General features: G+C 45.3%; 1 protein-coding gene across 1 annotated transcript in view; it reads right to left on the bottom strand.

Moving 5' to 3' along the window:
• Positions 1–20,706, bottom strand: part of FAM20C (FAM20C golgi associated secretory pathway kinase) — a 103,730-nt gene that overhangs the window by 46,082 nt on the left and 36,942 nt on the right. Inside the window, exon 3 of the mRNA XM_080981057.1 lies at positions 12,777–12,855. Within this exon, the coding sequence (XP_080837183.1) occupies positions 12,777–12,855 (79 nt within the window). The remainder of the gene's footprint in view (positions 1–12,776; positions 12,856–20,706) is intronic.

Here is a 20,706-nt window from a genome sequence, read left to right as displayed (position 1 = left end):
TGCAGCATGGTTCAGGGGACAATGTGGTGGAGTGGTTAGAGCAGGGAAGGGGAACCTCTGGGTCTCATCGGACTCCAATTCCTATCAGGCCCATGCTCAGGAATGATGGGAGCAACATCTGAAAGGCCACCAGTTCCCCACCGGTGGGTTAGAGTGTTGGACCAGGACCTGGCAGAGCAAGGTTCGAATCCCCACTCATCCATAAAGCTCACCTTGGGCCAGTCAATGTCTCTCAGCCTTGCGGTGAGAATAAAAAATGGGGAAGCAGAAGGCCAGCTGGAGCTACTTGGAGGAAAGGTACGGCCATAAGAAGAGCCCTGCTGGATCAGACCTGTGGCCCATTTAGCATCCTGGTCTCACAATGGCCAAGCAGAGGCTCCAATGAGAAGCCCATAAGCGGGTCCCAAGCAGAAGATCACTCCCTGCCTCCTGAGCTTTCCAGCATTACTGTCTCTGGATGTGGAGGCAGAATATAGCCATCATGGCTAGTAGCCAAGGTGTAATACAAATGCAGTAATAAACAGATTAAATAAATTACACCAGTCCAGGCCTCCTGAGCCTGCTGCCTGCCACATGGTTCAGACCACACCTCCCATCAGGCCCAGCGACTACGGCCAATGGTGAGGGAATGATGGGGTCTGTATTCCAAAACATCTGGAGCACCAGGATACTGCACTAGCTAGGCCAGCGTTTCCCAAACTTGGGTCTCCAGCTGTTTTTTGGACTACAACTCCCATCATCCTTAGCTAGCAGGACCAGTGGTCAGGGATGATGGGAACTGTAGTCCAAAAACAGCTGGAAACTCAAGTTTGGGAAACACTGAGTTAGGCCTTTGGTTTGATCCAACAGGTTCGCCCCATGTCCTTTTAATTGAGATGAGGAAGGTTTCTTTTCCTTGAAAACATTATTCCGTAAAGTTTAGCCAAGTTAGCTTCCCTTAATGCTAGGACAACACGAGCAGCACAGCTTTCTTTAGTCCTGTTAGAACTAAAGAATTGCCAAACAGTCCTAGAGCCTCGGTCTACAACAACCTGTAATTTCTGCCCGAGCTTTTTCCTCAGCAGAGCTCAGCCACAATTGCAGGGTGAGCATTATGGTACAAGGAAGCTGGAGCAAACATCGTCTTCTCCTTCTCCTCTGGCTTCTTGATCCTCAACAGTACCCCGCTAGCCAAAACGCTTTCTTCACTACATAGGGGTGTGGATTGTTTGCACCCGGCCAGTGCTCTGAGGACTGCAGCCTAGTCATTCAGCCTTTAGCAAGGCTTGAACCCAGGGATCCGGAAACCTCTATATTGGTTTTGCCGTCTCCGCAAGAGTTCCTGCTGTTTATATATTTACCTTTGATTTTTAGACATGTCCACAGGCAGGAAGCTGAGGGTTACTAAATAGGCCCTACGGAAAGGATGAGCTGGTCAGAGGCCTTAATGGTGGGGGTGGAGAGGTGGGATTGACAGTAAATACTGACTGCCAGAGCCAAAACTGCCCACTTCCGTGAATTCAGAGCTGGACCTTTACCTAGGCTTGACCTGGTGTGGGCAGGACTTGGAAAAGAAACAGGACAACACAGTAAAAATGTGCTTTAGTTCTTTCTTTTTTTAAAAAAAAAAAAGAGAGAGGGTGAGAAGCAGTTTTATAGTAAACACATCCGCATAACAGGAAGCAACAAGCAATGGGCTGTTATTGTTTTCCCCAAATTTCTGTGAAGAACTTAAGAAAAGCCTTGCTGGCTCCACACCAAAGGCCTAGCTACTCCAGCATCTTTGTTCTCACAAGCCACATTCACACTACAGTGGTACCTCAGGTTAAGTACTTAATTCTTTCCGGAGGTCCGTTCTTAACCTGAAACTGTTCTTAACCTGAAGCACCACTTTAGCTAATGGGGCCTCCCGCTGCCGCCGCGCCGCCAGAGCACGATTTCTGTTCTCATCCTGAAGCAAAGTTCTTAATCCGAGGTACTATTTCTGGGTTAGGGGAGTCTGTAACCTGAAGCGTATGTAACCCGAGGTACCACTGTACACATTTAAAGCTGTGTCCCCAAAGAATCATGGGAACTGTAGTTTGTTAAGGATGTTGGGTGTTGTTAGGAGGTGCCTATTCCCGTCACAGAGCTACAGTTCCTAGAGTGGTTTAAAATCAATCCCTCTTCAAGGGAACTCTGGAAATTGTAGCCCCGTGGAACAAGACATGCCTTTGTTCCTCTTGGTGCTCTCCCAGGCTGGTGATATGTGGTAGAAGATACCCAGACCCGGCTCCCCATCTGGTGCCACTGCAGTCCCTGAATCTGTGTCTAGGTCACTGCTGCACACAGGAGCCATGACAGCAGCTCCCCTTGCAAGCATGCGCACACCCTGCGTTTGAACCACAGGCTGGATTGTTCTGCTAAATTGCAAGCATGCTTAGCAAGGAATGTCAGGGGATTCTGGTGAAAACGGAAATGGGAATGGATAATGCCAATATCTGCTTGTTCATCCCATGTCCAGAGCAGAAATCAATCCAGTGAATATAATCGGTATTTGCTGTTATTGTTGTTTTTAGTCTGCAAACAATATGCAGCCACCACTCCCTCCAATTTCCACTTTGTCGCTTTTTCATGGAAATGAGTGGTGTGGAATAACAACATGGCAAGGCAACTTACGCAATTAATTGTGAAAATTACGTAAGTTGTGTATTTTCGCCATGACGAAACAAATAGCACGATTCAGGGAAGGCGAATTGAAGGGAGACAGTGCTGTACATGATGAATACAGGGCAGAATAGAAAACAGTGATGCTTCTCCGTCAAAATATATGCTCACAACAGAGAGAAAGAGAGGCATTTCCTGTTTCCTATCTTCAGACACAAGGCGCTTCTCAGTTCTAAACATGCACGGCAGTCCTGAATGTTTTGATTATCAGCTTCTGCCCTTCAGATCAGCTTGTCGCATCACAAATCTGGAATATCAGCCTCTTGTGCACAGAAGGATTGCAACAGCGACATCCTCATGGGAAATTGCTTTAAGCTGTTTCTCCAGCCAGAGTGGCATTCTCTGCGCATCCACCGTGGCTCCTTCAGCAGAGCGTGTCACAGAGCAATCCCAGTGTTTTTAGAATCACGGTTACTGAACGCATCTTGCATCTAGGAGGATGCTGGAGTGAAGGTGGAGAGCCGCTGCAATTTGAATTAATTGCTACGTTGACTCTGGAGCGGTGTGTTGATGCTGGAAGCCAAGTGTGACGAATTAATTCCGCCTTCCCCCACCCCCATCCCCGGAGTCAGAAATGCATGCAATGTTATTTTATTTTCCTTTTCAAATGAATCGTTTTCAAAGGGTTTTGGATTCTTACAGGCTGATGTTAGGCTCCATCTAAGATGTCTGCCACTTAACACCAGCCATCGCCCATGCAAGCTGGCAGGGGAACAAAGCAGGCATTTCGTGGCAAACCCAGATCTCCAAAACAAGGTCTGCACAAAGTATTTCAGTTATAGAGGCATGCTGGTGGTGAACAGTTTAAAACAACCTGATGAACACCTCTAAATTCCTTAAACCATCACCTACTGTCAAAATGATTAATTTCAGGGTGGCCAGGGACACGTTTTTCAGCCTTCAAATTCCTGGGTGAAAAGAGATGTTTTCAAGTTTATTCTAAAAGTTAACAATGAAGGAGACTGACACATCTCACTAGGAAGGCATCTGTAAGTTGGGAACTACCATTGAGAAGGTCCTATCACAGGTGACTGTTCCCCCCCTCCAAATCTCAGCTGTCTATGACGATTAACAAGAACCATATAGCCTTAAGTATTTGGTATCTGAGCATTCTTGATTTCCTCTTCCCTCTCCATTCCCCTTTCCTCTTGTGTCATGCCTGCAAGGGTTATGCTGGTTTGATTGATCTGCAAGCTGCTGTGGGTCATCTTTTGGGTGATGAATGAGGTACAAATGTTAGGAACAAGGACGGAGGGAGGGAAGAAGGATTGTGAATCACATTAAGGGTAGGTAGCCACATTTATGCAAATCTGCAGGTGACTGTGCAGTTGTGTTGCAAACAGCACAGACATCAAGCAGGTCTTGTTTGAATCCAGCTGTCGGTTCAAGTTTCATCCAGCCACAACTTGCTTGGGCTGTTCTCAGGCCCTGGCAACTGTACACCAATTTCTGGCCCTTTGAAAGCAGGAGACATCAATAAATTATTGGACTGTCATTTCTATGTTGTTGTTGTTTTAATTCTGCATTGCCTTGAGCACGTTTAGTAGAAAGGCAATTCAAAAATAACTGTGAAGATGGCCACACCCTCGCCATGCTAAAAGGAAGGATTGCCCCACAGCTTCTCCAAGTAATTTTATTTGTCTTTTCCTGGCACGAGTTGAGGAGATACCAACTGAAAACTGAGAAAGAGGGAGGGTAACACACTGTTTGGGGAATCCGGGGAACATAGTGTTACAAAACTACAAAAGTTGGTTGCCTCATCCTCCCTCTGCTGGCAAGAGCCCATGGGATTTCAGGCACTCACCCCGGGTCTGTGGAGCTTTGGAGAATTGAGACACAGTGGCGACTGCCGTAGCTTTGAGAAATATGGTCTATTCACCCATTTACACCTTCAGTCTTCATGGAGGGAGTCCAGATCCTACAGCATGGGCATTTCAAGAAGTGCTTGCCCCTCAAAGCAGTGCAGCCCTGGAGTCCAAGGCATCTCTCCCAGCCAGCCTTCAGCCAGCCTGCCCAACATGGATCCCCATCTTTCTTCCTCCTTCTTCCTCCCAGAACACCCAGCTAAAAACTCTCTTTTCCCGTCACTTCACACACCCCATTACCTTGGCAGCATGTGTCTCCCCAGGCCAAATGATTCCTTTTAGACGGCTCATCAACACATTTTGTCATGTTAACAGATTTGCTCTTTGCTAGGCCAGCCAGGTTGGTTTGCATAAGCCAGCCCAAGGATTCCCTGTCTTGCACAGCTCTGCAGCTTGTACTTTTATCTATATCCCAATTCAAATTTGCACCTTGGTTTTGGAATGCTTAGGTTTTGAAACGGACTTCTGGAATGGATTAAGTTTGAGAACCAAGGTACCACTGTAATAAAAAGCCACTTGATGTTACTAACCTTCCAGCATTTGGCTGGCCTGGCTTTGGGTGGCTTCCTACCCACCCTACGTATCGAGCCGTTTAAGAAAGCCTGGCATGAGAAATCTCAATATGTGGGGAATATTGCAGCATATTAAGCAAAGCTCCACGCTAATTGTTTGTTAGATACATTTCAGCTATGTTCAGAACTCCCTTGGTGTTTCCTGGAAGCATTCTCATTTGGGGTTGATTCATGCTGAATTAGCAACAGAATTTGCATTGGGCAATAAGGATTTGTAAATAGAGCTGGCTAACCCTGCAACCTTTTATGGGCAATTAGTTCAGGATGGAGGATGTAGATCTTCAAATAAATGAAATAATTGTTGCACGGTGGGCTCCACTCATGCAAGCGCATTCTTTCAGCCTTCCTTCCCTGCCTTTCATTTGATTTAAGAGGTCAGAGAATAAAGCAATTAGAAGCCTGCAGTCCAAGCGCAGGCTGGTTGGCTCAAATCAATAAGTAAATCTGCCCCTTATCTTATTAACCCCATTGTGCGCCCCAGTTTCTTCAAGCCTCCTTCTCCTTCATTTACCCTTCCTGTTTCCAGTCCTGTTACCTTCCCTGTATATTCTCCTCAACAACTGAGCTCGCTGCCTGTCAGTTTCCCTATCACCTGGAAATTATTTCCACTACTCAACCTGCCCTTCAAAAGGTAATATTCCCAGGCTGTGACTGAGGTTTCTTAGCCCAGCCAAAATTACCACTGCCGTTCTGCTAACAGAAACGTAACTGCAAATATTCCGACAGCTTTATTCCCTGAACATTTAGAACATTCAGAAACATTCTGAGAAGATCAGACCATTGAGTGTTGTTGTTGCTTCGCTATCACACACATGTTCTTTATTTCTTTGTTTGTTTAAAACTTTTGTATCTCCCTTTCACACATAAACCTCAAGATGGCTAGTGGAAAAAAGAGATCCACATATGCTTTAAAAATAAATAAATACAAACCTATTTTTTCAATTTAAAAAGTCCTAAAAACCTAATTGTCAGAAAGAAACAAGCAGCAGCAGTCCAGAAAATTAAAAATAATAAGAGCAGCATTTTAAAGCAGCTGGACAGGCTACAATGAAGTCGCTAAGACTGAACAATGTGCTTAAAAGGAAGATTTGATGACCACCTAGGAAGGGAGATTTAGAGCTTGGGTGTCACCACAAAAACAGCATTCTCTTTCCTCTTAGTTCCTCAGTGCACTATAGTATCATACCATTTTAAACAGTTATGGCATCCCCACCAAAATCCTGGGTAGTGTTACCTTGTTATGGATGCTGAGAGCTGTGGGTGCTGAGAGCTGTTCTTATTCCCTCTCACAGAGCTACAGTCCTCAAGAGTGGTTTAGCAGTCAATGCTTCTTCCCAGAGAACTCTGGGAATTGTAGTTCTATGAGGGGGTCTCTTAACTTCTCTCAGCACTCTTAGCAAACTACACTTCCCAGGGTTCTTTGGTGGTGGGGAGAGGCCATGGCTTTAAAGCAGTATGATACTGTCTTAAATATATAGCATGGATTCAGCCTTAGTCAGACATTAATTTGAAGGACACAAGCATCCCCTCAACCTGACGGGAACTCCATAGCCCAGGGATCGTGGTGGTAAATGTCTGCCTTCCTAAGTGAACCTTAGCCTCCGCTACCACAGTGGTCTCCAAAATGCTTCTTTATGCACTGATCTTATTAGGTAGATTAATAACAGACAAGAAGAAACGAACAACTTGCTTCAAATTCTATCCAATGCCTTGCACACAATGGCATCAAACTGTCCACGTCATAAAACACAGGAAAGGTACAAAACAAGATCACTGGAATAAAAGCAAAGGCAAGGCAGCTCAGTTCAAGAGATAAAAGACTCTTCAAAGGTCATCATCATCGTAGTCCCTGGCAAATGTCAGAAAGATAAGCTGGTATGGTCACGTAGTCCAGCCGCCTGCAATGCCGGAATCTCAGCTAAAGTATCCCTGTCTGATGGCCATCCAATCTGCTTCAAAACCTTCAAGGAAAGAATGTTCACCACCTCCTGAGGGAGTCCGTTCCACTGTGGAACAGCTCTTACAGTCAAAAAGTTGTCCCTTCCGTCGGAAGTTCTTTCATCGGAATATCTCTTCTTGTAACTTGAATCCATTGGATTGGGTCCTAACTTCCAGAGCTGGAGAAAATAAGCTTACTCAATCTCCCATGTGACAGCCCTTCCAATATTTGAAGATGGCTATCACATCTCCCCTCAGTCTCCATTTTTCCATGCTGAACATACCCAACTCCCTCAAGTAGACAAAATATCATTATAATACTGTATATCGTTATAATTTTGGACACTCGCACTAGTATTATCCTTCTGGAATCAAGTAATGTCTCTGGAGAGATAAACATTCCTGGAGTCCTCCCATTTGTGAAAACTTCAAAAGGTTCTTGAACTTTATTATTATCTGAGGAAGATCTTTGAAACCGGACCTTGCCCAGAAGCCTTGTTGTCTGCTGCTTAAAGTATTCTTTGATATAATTATTATTTATTTTGTGCTTTATGGTTCCTCGTAAAGCCTAGTGGAAATGTACACTTTGCAACTGCAATGATACTTTGTCTCCTTTACTGCAAACTTTTTCTCAATATTGCAGTAGTATATTGTTGCTACAGATATAATAATAGCAATAATTTATTATTTATTTGACGCTCTTCTAACTGAGTTGCCCCAGCCACTCTTGGACGCCTTCCAACAAATGAAAACATCAAGCACAGTAAAACGTCAAACATTAAAAACTTCCCTAAAACGTCAAACATTAAAAACTTCCCTATACGGGGCTGCCTTCAGATGTTTCCTAAAAGTAAGATAGTTGTTTATTTCCACAGGGCATCTGCCACTACTGAGAAGGCCCTCTGCCTGGTTTCCTGTAACCTCATTTCTTGCAATGAGAAAAATGCCAGAAGGCTCTTGGAGCTAGATAGGGGGCCACCACTGAGAAGGCCCTCTCTCCAGGTGCCAACCACTATAACCCAGTTGGCAGGAGCAAAAAAAACCCAGAGCCTTGGTGATGTGGGCCATGGGTGTCTGCCTTATATAGAATCAGACTCAATGGTCCATCTAGCTCAGCATTGTCTTATATGGACCGACAGTGGCACTCCAAGGTTTCAGGCAGCGGACATTCCCAGCCTCAACAGCAGATGTTGGGGATTGAACCTGGGACCTTTGCATGCTAATAATAATAATAATAATAATAATAATTTTTTTTTATTTATACCCCGCCCATCTGGCTGAGCTTCCCAAGCCACTCTGGGCAGCTCCCAATCAAGTGTTAAAAACAATACAGCAGTAAATATTAAAAACTTCCCTAAACAGGGCCGCCTTCAGATGTCTTTTAAAGATAAGATAGCTACTTATTTCCTTCACATCTGAAGGGAGGGCGTTTCACAGGGAGGGCGCCACTACCGAGAAGGCCCTCTGTCTGGTTCCCTGTAATCTCACTTCTCGCAATGAGGGAACCAAAACAGCAGATGCTCTACTATTGAGAACCAGGTGATCCTTTTGGCAGCCTGGTTCCATCATCCCTGACCACTGGCCATGCTGGGTGGTGCTGATGAGAGCGGGAGTTCCAACAACATCTTTAGGGATGCAAGTTTCCCTATCCCTGAAATAGTGGGCTGTCCTCCATCAAGCAAAGCACATGTCCCCCTCCCCACAAAAGAACTGAAACTGAGAGGGAAAAGCCACCAGGCCAGAAAACATGATTTGTGATCCCCGCTGATTCTCATTTGAAAAATTAAGTACTGCAGCCTTCTGAAGGCTTCATACAGGAAACCTGATGTTTAGCATGGATGTGAGGAATACTAAATAGACACTCAAAGCCACTTATCCTCCCTGACTCTCCTGCTTTATGGACCCACTTGGAGGGAACTAATAACTGAACTTCTATACCAGGGAAACAAAGCAAGGAAATGAGCCTATGATTGCGGCAAGGCCCCCAACACGGATGCTGAATGGCTTTGTTAAACCTTCGGTGGCCCCAAGCGACTTTGCGAAACCCAGTGTAATAAACACACCACGCTTCCACTTTAGTGTTGACCTCCTTTGAGTGTGCCCCTGCCTTTATTCAAATTTCCTTACCTCCGCTTTTGATTTCCACCCTCGTCCCTAATTTGAAAGTCCAATCCCTCCTGGATTAAGAAAACCAAGCCTACGGTATTTATCGCCCCAGGTGCCCTTCTGCTTTCCTCGGCTTGCTTTAGGTTCCTGGAATCCCCTCCCCAAACAGAAATCTTGATGGGTGCATTATCATCCTTCAGGATGACAAACACAGGGCTCGCCTCCAACACAAGTCACTAATATGGAACGTCCATCCAATACATTCTTTTGCACATTCTCCCAACAAAGGAAAGGGCAGCAACTCGAGGGCAGAGCTGGTCTGCAGGTAAAGGGTGCCAAATTTAAGCCCCAGTTAACCTCTAGTTAGGGACGCGGGTGGCGCTGTGGGTTAAACCACAGAGCCTAGGGCTTGCCAATCAGAAGGTCGGCGGTTTGAATCCCCGCAACGGGGTGAGCTCCCGTTGTTCTGCTCCTGCCAACCTAGCAGTTCGAAAGCACGTCAAGTGCAAGTAGATAAATAGGTACCGCTCCAGCGGGAAGGTAAACGGTGATTCCGTGCACTGCTCTGCTTCGCCAGAAGCGGCTTAGTTATGCTGGCCACATGACCCGGAAGTTGTACACCGGCTCCCTCAGCCAATAAAGTGAGATGAGCGCCGCAACACCAGAGTCGGTCACGACTGGACCTAATGGTCAGGGGTCCCTTTACCTTTACCTAACCTCTAGTTAAAAGGATCCGAGATGAGAAAGGCCTAGATCCGAGGCCCTGGAGAGCTGTGGCCGGTCAGAGAAGTTTTGTTTACTACAAAACAAAACCGGTACCAGACACAATCCTGCATTGCACGGGTTGGACTGGATCAGGCTTCCTCAACCTCGGCCCTCCAGATGTCTTCAGCCTACAACTCCCATGATCCCTAGCAAGCAGGACCAGTGGTCAGGGATGATGGGAATTGTAGTCTCAAAACATCTGGAGGACTGAGTTTGAGGAAGCCTGGACTGGATGATCCTGGATGCCCCATCCGACTCTACAATTCTATGATCAGAACATAGCCCTGCTGGATCAGGCCAAAGGCTTATCCAGTCCACCTTCCAGTCAGTGGCCAACCAGATGTTTATGGAAAACCCAGGAGCAGAACACAGCGCAGGATCTCTCTCCTAACGTTGTTCCCAGCAAGTGGAATTCAGAGGCACAACCCTGCCTTTTCCAGATCTGCAGCACATCTTCATCTTAACCCTAGCATCCAGGTCTGCTGCTGTTCTTCAATCTGATCGTCTTTTGGGTAAGCAAAGATCTGTGAACCACCCTAACACCACCGGGCAGAACTGTAGTTTCCCCATAAACTAGGGCTGCTATACATCCAGATATTTCTGGACATTGCCGGGATTTCAAAGGTGGGATTGAAAAATTGAAAGGTGGCCTTTGGGGGCCTTCCTTAAAAAACAACAACACATCAACAACGTTCGGGGTGTCCTGGTTTTTACTTTTTGGAAATATGGTAATCGTACCGTCAACTATAATTCTCAAAACTAATGTTCCCAGGATTCTTTGAAAAGAGTCGCCTGTTTCAAATGCATAGTGCATATGTAGCCTAGGAGAATACAGAAGACTGATTGGCCACTGGCTGCAGCTGCTCCATTTGATACAGGACAAATCATAAGAGGTCTCTGCCCTGAGGGGCCTCCAGATGTTATTCTTATCATTCCTGACCGCTGGGCATGCTGGCTGAGTCTTTTGGAGTCCCAACAGCCTCGGGAGGGCCGCACATTCCCTATTCCTGCTCTTAAGTAGACAATGCACAGGACTGGACTGTTTGTGACTGAGACTGTTCCTTGCAGGGTCTGGTTGGGGCAGGAAGAGAGGGAAAGGTTGTTGATGGCACCAGGTAAATGGTAGAGATCATCAGAGATTATCACAAGGCCCCAAAAGGTTTTAACTAACACAGACTGGAGGATTAGCTCCAATCCAAAAGGTGCGGAGATGTGAGCAACTGGGCAAGTCTGTCTGTAGGAGAACGTTTTTTCCATTATCTTTTCATCTGCTCTGTTAATCAGAACCAGCAGGGGATTCGGGTTTTGTGAAGGGGGATTGGAGTAGCTATGCACAAAATAACTTCAAGCCACCCATAAAATATCCCCAAGCAGGCAGCCAAGCGGTGCTGGGAGCTTGAGAAACGCAGGCGCTTTGGTGCATTTTCTCGACCACCTCGCAGCTTATTGCAAATTCAGAGATCTAAATCAGAGCAGTCAGCCTGTTCCCCCAGGTTTAGCTTGATCTGGGGCCAAGAAGACACTTAAATATCTGGCATGTGCAGGATCCCAGCAGCTTGTAGACAGCTGGTTGTATGCAGGTGTGTGTGTGTGTGTGTGTGTGTGTGTATACACATATATGCTGGTTTTACTGTATGTAGGCATTATTATTTTTTGCTTAAAATACTGCACATCACTTTGAGTTGCCATAGCAAAAAAGCAACTAACAAATTTAATTAATTAATTAATAATATAATAATTTGGATTTTTATTTTTTTTACTTACTGATGCAATCACGAGCACAAATCACAAATGAATATACAACCAAAGGGAAATCTGGGAGCGGCAGGGCAGGGGGATGCATTTGGCTATTACTGTAAATGTGAATCAGTTTTCCTACCATCTGAAGATGAATTATTTTCCAAGCTCTTCCCCGCAATGAGTCCAAGGTAAATCTGGAATCTTAAACCCAAATCTAACTCATGAGCCTTAACCCATATTTGACCTTCCCTGAGTTCGTTAATGTCTGGCAGAGGTTCATACAGGAGGCAAGTTGAAAGCAGTAAGACATCTGCAAAGCAAACGAGCTTTTCTGGTTAGTGCATGCTTGCCTTACCAACCTGAGCTGAGTTTACGCCTCTGGTCGTGAATGTATCCTCAGCACAAAACATTATTTCGTGCTATGTCTCCATCCCCCATGCAAATATCATCTACACCTGACTGGAGGTGGGGGTTGATTGGGACCAATGTAGGGGAAAGCGTTAAAAGTCCCTTTTATTTATGCTGTAGTCTGCACCATAGGGACGCGGGTGGCGCTGTGGGTTAAACCACAAAGCCTAGGACTTGCCGATCAGAAGGTCGGCAGTTCGAATCCCCGTGATGGGGTGAGCTCCCGTTGCTCAGTCCCTGCTTCTGCCCACCTAGCAGTTCGAAAGCACGCCAGTGCAAGTAGATAAATAGGTACCGCTCTGGCGGGAAGGTAAACAGCATTTCTGTGCGTTGCTCTGGTTTGCCAGAAGCAGCTTAGTCATGCTGGCCACATGACCCGGAAGCTGTGCGCCGGCTCCCTCGGCCAATAAAGCGAGATGAGTGCCGCAACCCCAGAGTCGGTCACTACTGGACCTAATGGTCAGGGGTCCCTGTACCTTTACCTTTAGTCTGCACCAGATTCCACACACACCCGAGGCCTCCCTTTAATTTAAAAGCAGGTAGGGGCACCCAAACAATCATTGCTCCTTGTGTCATTACTGTCATATCTCTTTCCACCACAAGCTTGGCTACAGACAAGAATGCCCATTACTGATCTCTTTGCAGGCATCAGAAATTTTGTAAACTTGCTTTTTAAAGACAGGGATTCCCCACTTACTTCATTGGCTTAAACAAGGCTTGCCCGTAATTCTGGAATGTCATTATCAGTTTGAGCTGGGTGCCTCCTGATTTCATTGCTGTAGAGGAAGGGGAAAGCAGAAAGAAAGAGAAAAATAGTTAAACCATGCCCGTACAGTTCAATAGACACCCAGCAAATTTTTAATACTGAAATGTCACAGTTAACCACCTGCAGCGAGAAAGAAGGGTTATTTATAGGGCAGTCAGCATCAAAAACACAGCAGTGCCATTTTTAACACTGGGAAGTTTTTTTCATGTGTGGTCTCCTTGAGAGCTGGATGAGCTTGTCAGTTTCGATTTCTCGCAGTTGCTCAGTTTTCAGTCTCAACTTCACCAGATTTCCACATCAGTTTGTGAATTATTAGTACTGTTATTTTAAAAAGCCCTCATGAAAATTCACCAGCCTTTTAGCACACATTTTCCTAGCACATGCAAGCAGACTTCCCTTGCAAGCATTTTAGCACATGATTTCCGCAAATACATGCATTTCTGTGCATATGGTATATGCATATTCCCCTAATATATGCAATATATGCAAACTTCCCTTGCAAGCATTTTAGCACATGATTTCCACAAATACATGCATTTCTGTGCATATAGTATATGCATGTTCCCCTAATATATGCATTCTTATTCTCTTTTGTTGTTATTGGGAAAACTGGATTGCAAAATCTGGAAAACGGGAAATTTGTAAGGCAATGTGCACTTTGGTCTCCATATTGGATAGGTTCATACTGAAGCAAGAAGTGAACCAATATTTATCCCCCATTCCTAGCTTCCCCTCAAGGCAAGGTTAAGAACAGAAGAATAGCCAGTTGAACTATGCCATTGACCCATCTAGTCCAGCATCTTGTTCTCACAATAGTAAACCCCAAATGCCTGTGGGAAACCAGGACACAGAACATGAGCACAAGAGTACCCTTCCCATCCTATTTTTTCCAGCAACTGGTACTGTATTCAGAGCATTGCTGCCTCTAGCTGAGGAGGTAGACCATAACCATCATGGCTGGCAGCCACTGGCAGCCCTTTCCTCCATGAATTTACAAAAGTAAGGCCACATCTTCAAGTGCCACTTGGCAAGGACGTGCCAAGCAGTGTCTTCAGGAAGGAGGGTGATGCTAAGTAAAGTCCAGATCCAGGAGAATGTGGCTTGGCAAGGTATATTCAGAGCCAGACAAGTCTCATCAGGACCACGGATAGCTCCCAGTGGGTTCTTCTGCTGGCTTTATTGTAGGTAATGGGGGGAATGTTGCCTTAGCAAAGAGCTGTATCCATTGGAAGCCCCATGAAGGCTAGCGAGCATGTCTTCTGGAATTGGACCCACCTCCCTGGAGAAGCTTTGCTCCTCAAAGAACCATTGCCTATTTCTGGAATCACTGGCTTCTCCAAGACAGAGGTTAAAGGGGGCAGTCGTCAGAGTCTGAAGAAGGCAAAGCGGGTGTTGTTCCTAAGCTGGGAGAGTACAGGAGATGCTGAAACCCCCCCCCCTGAAAAACCCCCACACAAACCAACAGGGTTAAGCATCTTAAGAATATTAATAAGAGCCTGTTGGATCAAGCCAAAAACCCATCTAGTACAGCATCTTCTTCTCAATGTGGGTGACCAGATGCATATGGGAAGCCCATAAGCAGGACCAACTCTCCCCACTTGTGATTCTCAGCAGCTGGTTTCCAGAGGCAAACTGCCTCCAGCAGTGAGGTTGAAGATAGCTACGATGGCTAGTAGCCACTAGCCTCATCTCCCAATTTTTCTTCCTTATTTGGATTCTCTTTGGAGGCATTGCAGGCGGGGCTGGGTTCAGGGGTGGTAACACATATGCACAAACACACAAGTCATCACACCAGCAGCAGACAACATGTAACAAGCTGCACCTTAGCTTTTAAAAGCACTATCTTCAAAGCTGATTCTGCCAGGCAGCTTGGTGTGTGCAATTTCGTCCTTTCTTTAAATAAATAAAATAAAACCCCCTTCCTTCCAAAGGTCAGATAACCCACATCTTTTGGAGAGCTGACAAAAAAATAATCCAGATTTATTTTTGGGGGTGTGCGTGCGTAAATAAATGTCACATTATTCTACTTCAGATCCGTTGTCCTTCAGTTTCTTTGGCCCTGTACGTTTTCTCTCCCTGAACCAATGATATTAGCTACACGTCCTTTTAATTACTCCTCTCGGTGCTGTGTTACTGATAGGTCACCAGCTTGTAATCTGTCCTTTTCCCTCCTCCTTTCTTTTCTGTGCTACAAAATGTTATGCAAATCCGGTCAGTTTAATTACTCTTCGGCTCGAGCAAAACAGTCCCTCCAGCCTCGCTGTTTTCTGCTGACCCTAGCCTTCTCTTGCATTACCAACCCATCCCACAGGAACAAATAAATAATTAGAAATTAAAGTGCATTAAGCAATTTGCACCGAATAGGCAGAGCAGGAACGCACAGGTTTCACATATTAGATTAAGTTGGTGGTGCTGAGTAGGCCAAAACTCGGAATGCATTTAAGGGGAGAAAAGCATGCTGTCATTTTAAAGAAAGCAAAACCTCATTTCCAGTACTCGAAGCAGCTGCCTGAAGTCAGGTCTCTTGCAAATGCACAGCGCAGGGTAACAAAATTTTGCCATACATTGTCAAGGCTGCTTGAGAACACGCCGTGTGTCCTCATTTCAACTCTCTTCACTTGTTTATAAAACAAGTGGCACCTGAAACAAAATGTTGTTTGGTGGGCTACTTCTGTTCAGGGGTCCTTCTAGGTAGCCAGCCAGCCAGCAATTCCCTTTCCAGAATACAGTGGTACCTCGGGTTACATACGCTTCAGGTTACATACGCTTCAGGTTACAGACTCCGCTAACCCAGAAATAATACCTCGGGTTAAGAACTTTGCTTCATGATGAGAACAGAAATCGTGCGGCGGCAAAAGGCAAAACCCATTAGCTAAAGTGGTGCTTCAGGTTAAGAACAGTTTCAGGTTAAGAACAGACCTCCAGAACGAATTAAGTACTTAACCCGAGGTACCACTGTACTCCATTCCCTTTCATTCTCCCTCTCTGGTTTTTCATGTCCCTCTTGATGATCAATCAGTCAGCATTTCACAGCGACTACCAATTCTCAGTCCCCATTTGGACTGGGGTTATTGGGGAAGGGTTGCCCTAGGGTCTGCCAAAGGTTTTTTGAGTACAAAATTTGGGGTTTCTCCAAGCCTGCTTATGCGTCCCTATTGCCTTTGGATGATTCTGTGCTTGCTTTATCAATATCCAGACTCAAAGAATGAGTCTGCTGCCAATGTATGAAGATTATCAGCTTGTGGTACCATGCAGGTGGGCTTTTTCACTGATGGCGCCAGTGTTGCGGAATGCCCCCCCCCCCACTGAAATCAAAGAATCATAGAACTGTAGAGGTGGAAGGGACCCTGAGGATCATCTAGTCCAACCCCCCGCAATGCAGAAATATGCAGCTGCCCCTTATGGGGATTGAACCTGCAACCTTGCCATTATCAGCACCATGCTCTAACCAACTGAGCTATCCAGGGAGTAAATACAAGAGGCATTGTTAATGTTGGTATTCCACCTCATCCTGAAGGCACACTTGTTTGGGCAAGCAGAACTTCTGGTTTTATTTTATTTTTATTTTTAATTTATTTATTAAATTTGTACGCTGCCCCTTCATCCACAGGTTTCACGGCAGTTCAGCTTTCTTTAAATCTTTTTAACTGCTATGCTTTTTAATTGTGGATTTCTTATGGCGTATTTTTACTATGTATTGATTTCACTGTTGTAAACTACTTAGAAGCCATTTTGGCAGTATATGAATTAATGAATAAGAATAATCATGCAGAACAGGAGTGCGAAATCTTTTTTGGACTAATGACCACATTCGTTACTGGGCAATCTTTTAAGCACTACGTGCCAGTGGCAAAATGAGCCAGGCAAGGGATGCAAATTTTGTACACTAGGGTAGTTTTTTACACACATGCAGGAAACCCTCTCTAGCCTCCATCCAGAGCAGGGGTCAGCAAACTTTTTCAGCAGGGGGCCGGTCCACTGTCCCTTAGACCTTGTGGGGCGCCGGACTATATTTTGTTTGGGGGAAGAACGAATTCCTATGCCCCACAAATAACCCAGAGATGCATTTTACATAAAAGTACACATTCTACTCATGTAAAAACACGCTGATTCCTGGACTGTCCGTGGGCTGGATTGAGAAGGTGATTGGGTCAAATCTGGCCCCCGGACCTTAGTTTGTCTACCCATGATCCAGACAAGCAAAAGGCATTATCACTGCCATTATGACCATAGTGATTCATTTTTTGGCACTTACAGGCTCTTGACTATTCCTTGTCTATGAAAATACTTGCAGAATCATCCATCCTACCAGGTCGATTTTGGACTTTCCCCAGCAAACACAACTGATACCTTGAGCAATCATCCACCCAGCAGCTTAGCATTCTCCTGGGAGTTTGACAAAAGAACGAAAGTGACCAGCCCCTGCCCAAACCTCCTGCCAGCAACAAAATACAAAACCATTAACCAAACTACAAATACATCCAGAAAAAGCCAAATATATAGCTGTAAGAACCTAAGCCACGAGAGATAAGCTCAGGTCAATGTCAGAAAGTCCTTTGGCATTTGGCCACACACAGCCTGATAAATGGGACGCGGGTGGCACTGTGGTCTAAGCCACTGAGCCTCTTGGGCTTGCTGATCAGAAGGTCGGCAGTTTGAATCCCTGCAACAGGGTGAGCTCCTGTTGATCTGTCCCAGCTCCTGCCAACCTAGCAGTTCAAAAGCACGCCAGTGCAAGTAGATAAATAGATACTGCTCTGGTGGGAAGGTAAACAGTGTTTCCATGCGCTGCTCTGGTTTCGGTGTTCTGCTGCGCCAGAAGCGGCTTAGTCATGCTGGCCACATGACCTGGAAAAACTGTAGTCGGGCAAATGCCGGCTCCCTCAGCCTGTAAAGCGAGATGAGCACAGCAATCCCAGAGTCGTCTGCAACTGGACTTAACTGTCAGGGGTCCTTTACCTTTTTTACCTTTTTAGACTGATAAATACACACTCATTTTACATCATGCAATTGGGGGAGGAGGGGTTCCTTCCTGCAAAGGGAGTTGACATATAGCAGGAGCAAGCGTCAAGCTGGAATTTATCCTTTTGGTAAAATAATTGTGGCATTATACCCTTTGAAGTTTGGCAAAGAGATTTTCAAACTCTCAGTGTTCCAAACTGCAATCGTTTCCTAACAACTCTCTGCACCCTTAGAAAACTACAGTTCCCAGGATTGTGTGTGTGTGTGTGTGTGTGTGTGTGTATTTGGAGTATTTGCCCCACTCCAGCCCCAGAAAAAAAATCATGCAGACTGACAGCATCCCCTAAAAAAACCTCAAAAAGAAAAAACCCTACAGGAAATAAGAAGAATCTGTGCAGACATATTTTCAACTGAGCATTATGTATGGCAGGGGTAGCCAACATGGTGCTCTCAAGCCGTTGTTCATGTTGGCTGCAGCTGATGGGGGTTGGAGGAATGGAACAACAACTGGAGGGGGCTACATTGCCAGTCCCTGACATTATGGTGCTCCGAGAACTGAGAAGTCCATAAAAGCCTGAAGCCTGCCAGGGTCTGTGTACGTCATCCAAATCGACTCAGATATATGCCCAGCCCACCCACGCGTTCCCAACCACACTGAGTTTCATGTTCCTGTTTCCGGTCCTATTTTTATGAACGACACATGGCAATTTTGCTTTGCATTCCTGTGTCAGACCAACCAATGTTTTTCCCCCCTTTCCTTTCCTTTTTTTTTCTCTTTTACAAGAAAGCCACTCACGTTTCCAAGACTCTGTTTGCACATTTGGAGATGACAACTCGAGACTCTCGTTTCTGTCCAAACAACATTGTCATAAGGATTTACAGCAGGCAGAACTGTGTCAACAGTTTTCAAGGAAGCCACATAATAATGACACTAAGTCATTGCTGCCAGTAATGGCCTTGGAACGGCATGCTAATGAGGCCTCAAAATGGGAGGCCAATTTGGCTCCCACCAGAATTTCCAGCTCTCTTTAGCAGCAAAAAGACTACCAAGTTTTTTGTTTGTTTGTTTTGTTAGAAGAAAAACTGCTCCCTTTCTCTTATGGGGTATTCCAGAGCCTGTACATGGGCTCCTTATAGGTAGGAGAAAATAACAGAGGCCAACCAGAGTAAACTGAAAAGCAAAGCGGCTAGTAAGCCTGATCTTTATTAAAGGAACTGTTGCAACAGGGTCTCCACTCACCACACACAGGAGGGAGGAGAACCCTGAACAATGGTGTGCAAGCCCTTATATAGACTTTTGAAACTGCCCACCCTGTAGCTCAAGACCACTCCCCTAAAACATCATACATACATCACAGAAGGAGGTGGTCTACAGCAGAGGAGCCAGTCTTCAGCAGAAATCCTTTCTGCGGGGAGAGCTGATAATGGTCACTGATTGCATTACCTGGGCAGCCTGGCCATTCTTTTGTGATGGTTAATACTTTAGTACCTGAATCCAGGTCACAGGCTCACCCTATTCATACACAAATACACCCTTAAGACAGGATTTGCAAGTGAAAAGACAATGGGAAGGCTTTCCCCATTTGTCTCCCTTACTGCAGAGGAATATTTGAGGTCATTGGGAGAGTCTAAATGGCCCCAGGATTGCTCTCCCATACTATTTCAGACACATGGTTCATATATTTAGATATATTTATTCTATATTTGAGACCCAGAAATTCTTATAACAGTTTACTTCTGCTTTCTGCCTTGCAATAGTCTCATGTGCAGGAAGGCAAAAAGGCCTTTTCCCCCCTTTCAAACCCTGTATTTGTGGCACACACCACTTTTCCCCATCTGCTGCAGTTTCTCTTCCACCAGAAGATCTCTGTCGGGTGGGGTGGGTGTAGTTTGGCCAAAGCAGCCCCCTGGGCCATATAAGAAAGCCTGTTTGCACCCAGGGGCTGGAGGTTCCACACCACCTTTCAGTTGGTCTTGATAAAAGTATGACTCCATTAAGACACTGGATTTCCCCCACCCAACAGATCCACAAGGTTCTCTGAAAAGCCTCAAAAGGAATATAAAACCAGAGGTGTGATTTTTTTTTAAGTTTCCTCTAATCACAGTCATAATCGCCCTTTCCCCCAAAAGCCCTTAGGTATGTATGAATGCTGGAAGCAGAGATTTTATTTTCGTCATAGCCTTTACAACTCCCCAAGGTATATATCATTAACTCTGGCAAAGATTACCCAGAGCGTTTACATAGTGTTGAAAGCGCATTCAAATGCAAATGTTACATTTAATCTTTCAGCATCTGAAAAAACACACCCCAAATAATGGAAAGCAAAGAGTAAGTTAAGTAATCTTATATAAAGATTAACAAACAAACAAAAAGACCAGCAATCACCTTGACCCCAAAGTCAAGGGAGAAGGGCACAGCCAATTTGAAAGAGCTAGAATTTCAGCTTACTTTTACTTTCAGGTAAAAGAGGGGGGAAACTGGAGGAGTTTCAGGACTGCACTCAGGAAAGTGTTCCATGACTATTTGGCTGTCGATCAAACCTTTAATTATATTATCCTGCCCTGACCTCCTTCTCATGTCATCTTCCCTTTGGATCACCCACCTTTCCATTTCCCAAAAACTTTCTACTTTAGTGGAACATTTTAGATGACAGCTTGTATGCTGGAGAACAATTTCATATTGCAAAGGTTTCTGGGGGATCTTCTCAGATGCATGTTCCAGCACAGGATCCTAGGGCAGGACTTCAGTTCCCATCAGCCCCAGCCACCATGACCAATAGTCCTGAGATGATGGGAGTTGTAGTCCAACAGTATCCAGAAGGTAGCACATTGGCTGTTCTGGATTTAGGCTTTCCTTAAGGTGGTCCTTAGGAGAGTTATTCAGCCTGGCACCAATAGA

The sequence above is a fragment of the Podarcis pityusensis genome (assembly GCF_964106645.2).
Source record: "Podarcis pityusensis genome assembly, chromosome: 14".
NCBI lineage: Eukaryota > Metazoa > Chordata > Lepidosauria > Squamata > Lacertidae > Podarcis > Podarcis pityusensis.
Note: the sequence above shows the minus strand (reverse complement) of the source record. Positions and strands in the feature narration are given on the sequence as shown.